Source organism: Moschus berezovskii, chromosome X (genome assembly GCF_049115385.1).
Source record: "Moschus berezovskii isolate FMDL1 chromosome X, NW_MosBer_1.0, whole genome shotgun sequence".
NCBI lineage: Eukaryota > Metazoa > Chordata > Mammalia > Artiodactyla > Moschidae > Moschus > Moschus berezovskii.
The window spans coordinates 148057441-148067622 of record NC_142488.1 but is presented as its reverse complement, the minus strand read 5'-3'; the positions used below and the strand labels follow the sequence as shown (position 1 = coordinate 148067622).

General features: G+C 48.9%; 1 protein-coding gene and 1 pseudogene across 1 annotated transcript; both read left to right on the top strand.

Moving 5' to 3' along the window:
- Nucleotides 1-3729: 3729 nt before the first annotated feature.
- LOC129535200 (histone H2A-Bbd type 2/3-like) lies at nucleotides 3730-4224 on the top strand (annotated as a pseudogene).
- A 995-nt stretch (nucleotides 4225-5219) lies between these two features.
- Nucleotides 5220-6925, top strand: LOC129534939 (40-kDa huntingtin-associated protein). The gene has a single exon (XM_055393472.2). The coding sequence runs from the start codon at nucleotides 5258-5260 to the stop codon at nucleotides 6368-6370; it is 1113 nt and encodes a 370-aa protein (XP_055249447.1). The 5' UTR covers nucleotides 5220-5257; the 3' UTR covers nucleotides 6371-6925.
- Nucleotides 6926-10182: the final 3257 nt, after the last annotated feature.

Here is a 10182-nt window from a genome sequence, read left to right as displayed (position 1 = left end):
GTTTATCATGGTTTTTCTTTCAAGGAGCAAGCATCTCTTAATTTCATGGCTGCACTCACCATCCGCAGTGATTTGGAAGTCCAACAAAACTGTCACTACATACACATTTTCACCTTCTAGTTGCCATGAAATTACGGCAGCAGATGCTATGAACTCAGTTTTTTTAATATTAAGTTTTAAGCCAGCTTTTTCACTCTCTTCTTCCACCGTCATCAAGAGGCTCTTTAGTTCCTCTTTGCTTTCTGCCATTAGAGTGGTATCATTTTCATATCTGAGATTGTTGACATGTCCCCCAGCAATCTTGATTCCAGCTTGTGATTCATCAAGCCCAGCATTTCACATGATGTATTCTGCATATAAGTTAAATAAGCAGAATGACAATATACATCCTTGTCACACTCCTTTCCCAGTTCTGAGTCAGTCTGTTGTTCCTTGTTTGGTTCTAACTGTTGCTTCTTGACCTGCATACAGGTTTCTCAGGAGACAGGTAAGGTGGTAGGTATTCCCATAACTTTAAGAATTTTCCACAGTTTGCTGTGATCCACACAGTCTGTGGTTTTCCTCTATCTTCCTTACCTCTTCTTGCTATTCTCTGGAACTCCACTTTCAGTTGGGTATATCTTTCCTTTTCTCCTTTGCCTTTTGCTTGTCTTCTTTTCTCAGATGTTTGTAAAACCTCTTCAGACAACCACTTCACCTATTTGCATTACTTTTTTGGGGGGATACTTTTGGCCAACACCTACTGTACAATGTTATGATCCTCCATCCATAGTCCTTCAGGCACTCTGTCTACTACATCTAATCCCTTGAATCTATTCATCACCTCCACTGTATAATCATAAGGGTTTTGATTTAGGTTAGGGGCTTCCCTGGTGGCTCAGAGGTAAAGCCTCTGCCTTCAATGCAGGAGACCCAGGTTTGATCCCTGGGTCAGGGAGATCCCCTGGAGAAGGAAATGGCAACCCACTGCCTGGAAATTTTCTTGGGCTACAATCCATGGAGTCGCAAAGAGTCAGACATGACTCAGCGACTTCACTTTCACTTTTTTCATATCTGAATGGCCTATTCGTTTTCCCTACATTGTTCAATTTATGCTTAATTTTGCAATAAGGAGCTCATGGTCTGAGCCACAGTCAGCTCCATGTCTTGTTTTTGCTGACTATACAGAGTTTCTGCATCTTTAGCCGCAAAAAGTATAATCAATTTAATTTCAGTATTGACCATCTGATGATGTCAATGTGTAGAGTCATCTCATGTTTGTTGGAAGAGGGTATTTGCTATGACCAGTGTGTCTCTTGACAAAACTCTCTTTTCTTTTGCCCTGCTTCATCTTGTACTAAGGTCAAATTTGCCTGTTATTCCAGGTGTCTTTTGAGTTTCTGCTTTTGCATTCCAATCCCCTGTGATGAAAAGAACATCTTTTTTGGTGTCAGTTCTAGAAGATGTTGTAGGTCTTCATAGAACTAGTCAACTTCAACTTATTTGGCATCAGTGGTTGGGGTATAGACTTGGATTTCTGTGACGTTGAATGGTTAACTTGGAAACGAACTGAAATCATTCTGTCATTTTTGAGATTGCACCCAAGTACTGCATTTCAGACTCTTTTGTTGACTATGAGGGCTACTCCATTTTTCCTAAGGGTTTCTTGTCCACAGTAGTAAATATAATGGTCATCTGAATCAAATTCATCCATTCCTATTGTTCATTTTGTTCACTGATTCCTAAGACGTCGATGTTTTCTCTTGCCATCTCCTGCTTGACCACATGCAATGTAACTTGATTCATGGACCTAACCATCCTATGCAATATTGTTCCTAGCCATATTGTTCTTTATAGCATCAGACTTAACTTTCAGCACCAGACATATCCACAACTGAATGTTGTTTCTGCTTTGGCCCAGCCACTTCATTCCTTCTGGAACTATTAGTAATTGCCCTCCACTCTTCACCAGTAGTATATTGGACACCTTCTAACCTGGGGAGCTCATCTTCCGGTGTCATATCTTTTTACCTTTTCCTATAGTCCATGGAGTTCTCGAGGCAAGAATACTGGAGTGGGTTGTCATTTCCTCTTGCAGTGGACCACAATATATCAGAACTCTCCAATATGACTGATCCATCTTCAGTGGGACTGCATGGCATGGCTCATAGCTTCATTGAGTTATGCAAGCACCTTCACCATGACAAGGCTGTGATCCATGAAGGGGGCAGGTAGCATGGCACTGGAAATGTCAATTTGCTCGAGCAATGAAACTACGTTGGTACAGTACCTGAAATTGAGATCACCACCTGGTCAAACTAATGAAAACCCACTCTCATTCTCCAAGACCATTTGTTTTCTGCATGGGCCAAATAGGCTACTTTAATGGGGATATGGAGGAAATCATCACTCCTGCATGTTTGTAGCCCTTGATGGTACTGCAAATCGCTGAAATCCACTCAGGTATGAGCAATGATTTGATTTACTATATTTCTCGATAGAGGCAATTCTAATTGTTTCCATTTCGTCATCCATGCCAAAATAGCCCTCACTCTGCAAGTCAGGGAACAGATGAGTTGTGGACTCTGCCAGCTGCTGAATATCTCTGTCCTAATTTGGCATTCCCGAACTGTGTAGATAAGCACGGGATTAGTTTGGGTTCACACTGGACCCAATGGAGATGGGCCTAAGCTAAAATTTCATTGATCCCTTAACCTGAAAATAAGCTCCTACTATGACTGATGGACCACAGTGACACTTGGGGCATCTTGGAATTAGTGTGAGATCAGAGCCAGTGTCCAATAGGCCTCAAAAGGTATTCTCATAATTCAAAATCACACTCACTAAAAACCTCTAGGTCTCTTTCAGGAAGGCCAGGAAACAGACTAACAATATATATTTTGGGACAGTGTACTGAGGCATAATGGACACCTACTTCCGGATTTCAAAACTTACCCCAAAGCTGCAGCTATCAAAACTATGTGGTACTAGCATAAGGAATCAATGGAATTGAATTAAGAGTCTGGAAACAAATCCATAAATCTATTCACGGACATACATCCCAAAGAGTTGAAAACAGGCGTTCACACAGAACCCCTGAGGAATGTCCACCACAGTAGGCAAAAGGGAGAAGGCACCCAAATGTCCACCCACTGCTGAGCAGATAGAAAACACGTGTGGTCTAGCCATACAGTGGAATACTATTCAGCCAGGAAAAGGAAAGAAGTGCTGATTCTTGCTACCACGGTCATGGACCCTGTGCTCAGTGACAGCAGCCAGACACAGAAGGCCACCTTATTGCATGCCTCCATCTCTAGGAAGTCTCCAGAACAGACAAACGGCTGTGGATAGGAAGCTGATGAGTGGTTGGTTGCCTGAGGACTATGCGGGGTAGGGTGGGGTGGGGGAAACTGCAGGAGAGGGCAGTGGGGATTGACTGCCTGGTTGGTACAGGGGTTTATCTTTGCAGTGGTGCCAACGTTCTGGAAATAGATACAGTGGTGATGGTGGTCCAGCACCGCCAGTGTATACTTGTTGCCCCTGGGGTCTGCTGCCTTCTCTGTATAAAGGTCTCCTCCCGTGGAAAGGGAGAGTTCCGACAAAGAGAGGGTCCAATGGGCAGGGTGAGCAGGATTCTGCCAGCACCATTTCTTTGCAGGTTCATGCCTGTGGAGCTGGGGGTGGGGTGGGGGGCATGGGAAAGCAGTGATCTCAGGGGGTCTGCCTGTCACAGAACATGCGCCCGGACCAATGAGGGGCCAGCCTGTGGTTGCTAGGATACAGAGTAGAGGTCTGAGAATACCGGTTGTCTTGAGAGGTTGGGACCAGCTGACTCATCCCACCGCAACTCATCCCACCACAGCTCATCCCACTGCACCGCAAAGTGAGGCCTCAGAGAAAGTGGGCTCAACTGTCAGCATGCCCAGGGAAAGGGGCTGTCAAAGGTCGTCTGGTCGCCACTCCCGCACTGCCCGTGCTGAGCTGTCTTCCATGAGCCACACGGAGCGCCTCCTGTGGGAAGGCCACTACGCCCAGTGCCTGAGCTAGTCCGCACCCATCTTCCTAGCAGCCATCATGCAGCACATGACTGCCAAGGTCCTGGAGCTGGCAGGCAACGAGGACCAGAACAGCGGTCAGAGGCACATCACCCCAGAGCTGGAGGTCATGGTGGTCCACCACAACGCTCTGCAAAACGGCTCTTTTGGGAGAACAACCGTCTCCCTGGTGGCCACAGCCTGGCACTAGCTGCTCAACGCTGGATCCTGGGTCCTTGGTCCCGGGTGCCCGGCCCCCCGGACGGGCCTCCCCCCAGCTGCCGGGCACCAGCCAGGTCTGCTCACTGACCGACCGCACAGCCCGGTGCCTCAGGCCCAGTCATGTAGAATCAAACAAAGTGTTTCAAGACATCCCTCTGCGTGCTTCAGCCACTTGGCCTGGGAAGTGGTGGTAGGACACCCCTCCTTGGAGAGGTGGGGGTTGGGGGTCTGGCTGGAGTGGAGAGGGAGTGTTGTGGGTACGAGTGGAGTCGGGGATGGCAGGCAGAGAGGAGCGGTCGCCCATGGTGATAGCACATGCGGTGGCCCTGGTGGGAGAGGCTGGCTGCGGTGGGGGTTCAGTGGAGGGGGGTCTGCGGGGGAGGCTGGGGAAAGGAAGGCTCCCCCGTTGGGTCTGAGCAAGTAGGAGCCAGGCCAAGTCCCCAGAGCGACCGGGGTCCTGGCGGTGACGCTCAAGACCGAGAGGGCGGTGTCGTGTTAGGGTGAAGGTGCCAAGATGACCGACCGCCCCGCGGAGTGGGATGCAGGGATGGTGGACAGCGTGCTTGACATGGGTTCCCATGGAGGTAGGGCCTAGATGCCCATCGGTGCGGGGGCCTAGACCGCAAGACTGCGGCAGAATGGTGACTGGGGTGGGCGGGACACAACCCGCCTGTATGCAAAGTCGGAATCAGGATCACGCGGGGTCACCAGTTGACTTTCTGGTCGTGTGCCTTTAGAGAAGCCAGGAGATGCCCTGCTTTGCAACCTGCGGGAGCAAGCTGTCACCTAGCAACAGCGGGCTCCCAGCCAGGGCCGGCCCAGAACTCCCGATTTGTATACGGCGCCGGCAGCCAATCAAGGCCTCGCCTCCGCGCCCGCTCTTTTGCATATCACCCCGGCGACAGGAGCGTCTGGGCTGCCGCGCCGGCGCCGTCGCGCTGTGGGCACGAGCCGGACGCAGGGCACGTCGCCGGTCGCCGCCCGGTTGCGTCAGCGCGCCTGGAAGCGCCGGGGCGGCAAAGATGGCGGCTTCCGCGGCCGGCCTGGGAGGCGGTGGCGCTGGCCCGGGGCCCGAACCGGGGGATTTTCTGGCGCGCTACCGCCAGGTGTCCAACAAGCTCAAAAAGCGGTTCCTGCGGAAGCCGAACGTGGCGGAGGCCGGCGAGCAGTTCGCCCAGCTCGGCCGCGAGCTGCGCGCCCAGGAGTGCCTGCCGTACGCGGCCTGGTGCCAGCTGGCGGTGGCGCGCTGCCAGCAGGCGCTCTTCCACGGGCCCGGCGAGGCGCTGGCGCTGACCGAGGCCGCGCGCCTATTTCTGCGGCAGGAGCGCGACGCGCGCCATCGCCTGGCCTGCCCCGCCGCCGCCGGGGAAGCCCTGCAGGCCGCCGCCGCCGCGCTGGGCGCCGCCGTGCGCCTGCACCTGGAGCTCGGGCAGCCGGCCGCGGCCGCGGCGCTCTGCCTCGAGCTGGCGGCCGCCCTGCGCGACCTGGGCCAGCCGGCCGCCGCCGCCGGCCACTTCCAGCGCGCCGCGCAGCTGCAGCTGCCCCAGCTGCCCCTGGCCGCCCTGCAGGCGCTCGGCCACGCCGCGTCCTGCCAGCTGCTGGCACGTGACTACAGCGGCGCGCTGGCACTCTTCACGCGCATGCAGCGCCTGGCGCGGGAGTTCGGCGGACCCCCGCCCCCGCCGCCGCCGCCACCGCCCCCGCCGCCCGGGCCGCAGCCAGCCGTCCCCGCGGCCCTCGCCCCGCCGCTTCCGCCCGGCGCTGGGCCGCAGGCCACCGCCGCCCCGGCCGCGCTGGGCGCCTTCGCCGACGTGCTGGTCCGCTGCGAGGTGTCCCGAGTGTTGCTCCTGCTGCTCCTGCAGCCGCCGCCCGCCAAGCTCCTGCCAGAGCACGCGCACACCCTGGAGAAGTACGCCTGGGAGGCCTTCGACGGCCACGGGCAGGACAGCAGCAGCCCGCTGCCCGAGGAGCTCTTCCTGCTGCTGCAGTCCTTGGTCATGGCCACGCACGAGAAGGACACGGAGGCCGTCAAGTCGCTGCAGGTGGAGATGTGGCCCCTGCTGAGTGCCGAGCAGAACCACCTCCTGCACCTCGTTCTGCAGGAAACCGTCTCCCCGTCGGGCCAGGGGATCTGACGAATACCTGACAGGAACCCAGCCACGCTGTGCCTGTTCCCGAAACTCACGCACCGGCCTGCGAGTTTGCGGGAGCATGAAAGATCTTGATCCCGGCGCTTCTGCCTCTGCAGTGTATCTTACTTGTCTTGCCACCAGAGGCATGGAGTTGACTAAACTCACCTTGTTTCCATAACAGTGGCAGAAGAAAAAACCCATATAATAGAATCGGAGGACACAGCTCACCTCACCAGAAATTTCAACATAAACTTGAGAATCCCTTGGGTCCCTTTCACCCAACTACCCCACACACACACACACACGAAGGCTCCCCTTTCCCCACATCCTTGTTTCACACAGGATTTATTTGCATAGCTCTGGCTTGGAACTCTATCTGCATGATCTTTTCATGATGACTCTGATTCCTTAGCATATTCCGATGTCTGCCTGCGTGATCACCCAGTTCCTCCTTTGTTTCATGCGCCTCATACGTAGCATTCGTTGAAATCGTATTCAGTCCTCCGTGGTTGTCACTACAGCCCTCAATCTACGATAAAGCCTTTCTGACACTCCTGACTTGTGGTTTAGATTGATCTTCTCTGTAAAATGGGAATAGCTTATCTACCTGTCAGAAGGTAGAAGCACAGATAGTTCCCTTTTAGATCCGAGGTGGATTCGTTCACTCTAAATGGACACTGTGCCTATCAATCTACAGAGATCATTTGCGATGTGGTCCTGAGCTGCAATGCGTATGTTTTCGATGCAAAAGGGTGGGCCTGAGATTAGGGGTGAGGGTGGGGTGAGCTCCAGCGCAAAGGTGTCAGATGTGCACTGGAGTTTTCAGTTGCGGTTGTTTCGAGAGGTCCGGGTAATCCACACGGGCAGGTTTTACTTGTAGTACGGACCCTTCTAGAAATGTTTCTTTAACTCAAATATATAAAATCAGCATGCTGCTTTGGTCTAGCGTGATCACATATATGCCAGACTGTGCCCTTGGTCCCCCAAAGGAGGATGGTGTTCCATTTTTAAACACTAGATTTCTGGTCCAAATGATACATGCAAACTGACTTAGCTGTTTTCTCAAATTTTCTTTAGTGTTGAGTGTGATGACAAGAACTCTTTAGAATATATTCTCATTCTTAGCCATTTAGTTTGGGAAAATGGATCCTTGAGGCTGAGGTTGTAGACAGCAGTAATCTTTTGGAGTGAGATTTAAGCACTCAGTTTGGGAGTCTGTCTTGCTTTTGCATATTTGGTGGGGAGGGGGAATAAGTGGAGTGTTGTATGAGATAAGTGCCCCCAAACGGGTCGGACTTTTAGGGTATTTTTTTGGACCTCTATTTCAGCAGTGTGGGAGCAGTGGCTAAGCAAGTATAGGGGAGCCCATTGGAGACAGATGCAGGCATCCCTCCTGTGCTCTCATGTGGCTGCCAGGCAGGGTCCTTCCAAGCCCTGAAAGCCCAGTCCAACTTATTGCCAGGGTGAGGGTGCATGCGTTCTTGTGCGTTTGCTTTTTCTGGGACACTCAGCCCTGGCTGCCTTCTTTACGTCCTTAGGACAAGAATGCTTACGAATGAATTATGGCATGTGCCTGGTGAGAGCATTTGTGTTTGAGCGCTAGGGAAAACCTCCTTAGAGGCTTGCTTAAAGTGGGTGGGGGAAGCGATCCCCAAAGATGCTGGTATTGGGTATACAAGGAGTGTTCGACTTCTCCAGAGAAAGGAAAACAACAGAATCAATCTGTACAAAAAACAAGAAAGCATACCCAGGGACTTGCCTTGTGGTCCAGTGGCTAAGACTCTGAGCTCCCAGTGTAGGGGGACCCAGATGTGATCCTTGGTCAGAGAATTAGGTCCCACATACCATACCATGCCTGAGTGAAGATCTAAGATCCCACGTGCTACAACTAATACCTGGTATAGCCAAGCAAATGAATATAAATATTTTTTACAAGAATAGCCAGGAAATCACTAAAAAGGAAAAACTATACGGGAAAAGTAGTCTAATAAGATATTAAAATATACAATCAGGAATTCCCTGGTGGCCCATTGGTTTAGAATCTGCCCCAAAATGCAGGGGACATGGGTAAAAACCCTGGTTGGGAAACTGAGATCCCACACGCCAAGGGGCAACTAAGCCCACCTGCCACAATGGAATTTTCAGCATGCTGCAACTAAGACCCAAGACAGTAAATTTTTTTAAGTGCTTCACAAATCCAACTTTAAATATAAAAAATAAAATATACAATAAGGCATCTTTAGGTAAAATAGTGGGGTAGTGGTGTAGCAATAGACAAACACACCTGTGGAGTGAATAGCATGTCAAAAAGTAAACCCAGATACACATAAAGTTTAGTTAAAGATAGCATCTCAAATCTCTATAGAAATGATGGACATTTTAATAAATGGTTCTGGGACAACTGAAAAGCTATTTATTAAAAAATTAAGTAAATTCATATCTCACTCCAAACATAAAAGTAAACTCCAAATATATAGGGGTCTAAATATTAAAAAATAAAACCATACAAGCATCACGATAAAACATTAGAAAATTCTTCTGTAGCCTTAGTGAAGAGAAATACTTTCTAACTACAATTTAAAACCAGATATAATAAAATTAAGAATTGGTAAATTTGACTTCATTAAAATTTTTTAAAATCATAAAATTTTTACATGGTTAAACACCATAAACAAAGTAAAAAGACAGCAAACTGGGAGAAAATATTTACCACATATAATGCAGAGTAAAAGCTAATATTTCTAAAATAGATTCACTTTATTATTTTACACATCTTTTACATTGGGATTTTGATCCTTTGTCCTTCAATTTTAAATACATATACATACATATATAAGCTTGTTTCTATTGAAGAAACAGAAAAGTAAGCCAGAAACAAAATTGGTTGCCTACAAGGGGTGAAAGGGGGAAGTTTTTTATTTTTAATAATGTTGACTTTTGTAATCATGTTAATGGTTTCATATTAAAATATAAAATAAAACCAACAATGATAGAACAATAATTTTAATACTAAATGAAAATTAACAATTGAGTTCAACTATACTTCAAAAAATTAACAAATGTATTCAAGGAAAAAGAAAAAACTTAATGCCAGTATTTTTTAATGCAGTTCTTTGGCTTAATATTCTCAACCTAGAAAGAATTCAGAATATATCAATAATATCTTGAACTATTCTTAGCAGACTTGCTTTTTGTGTTTTTTTTTTTTTTTTTAACTCTGAAGAAAAATGACTGTACTGATGAGCGTATTTGAGACTGGGCCCAGTAGTTGCCAATGGAAAGAACTGAAAGTCTGTAAACAAGTCACAGTATATTTTTCAAAAGAGTAATATGTTAAAATTTCTTAGTGAGATTTTTAAGCCTTTAGAATATGTGAAATGAATGTCTCCTGCAAACAGCAAATGGAGAAATACGTATCAAAATCTATAAAAAAAATTATAAAAAAGCAAAAATCTGTCGTATTTGAACCAAGAGCACTCCCTCCCTTCCCACCTGCCCCCTACCCAGACTCAGCGCTCCGCTTCAGATTGTAATCACTTTCTCTTCCCTTGACTTGTAGTCAGAGGGCTTTCTTCTTGGGAGGAGCAGTATGTCATTATGTCTCATCCTGACCTCAGCTGTGTGCTGATGAGGCTGAGTCCCAGGCAAGTGTGGTTGAGAAGTGAAAGTTCTCTTCTTCCACTCAGTTCCCATTTACCAGACTGAGGGTGCACCTTGGGTGCGATGGTTTGAGAAGACTGTGGTCCTGATCATCTTGTTCTTTCTCTGGCTCATGAATCAGTGGTTCCACTTCAAGCAGATGCCCCCTTCCAAAT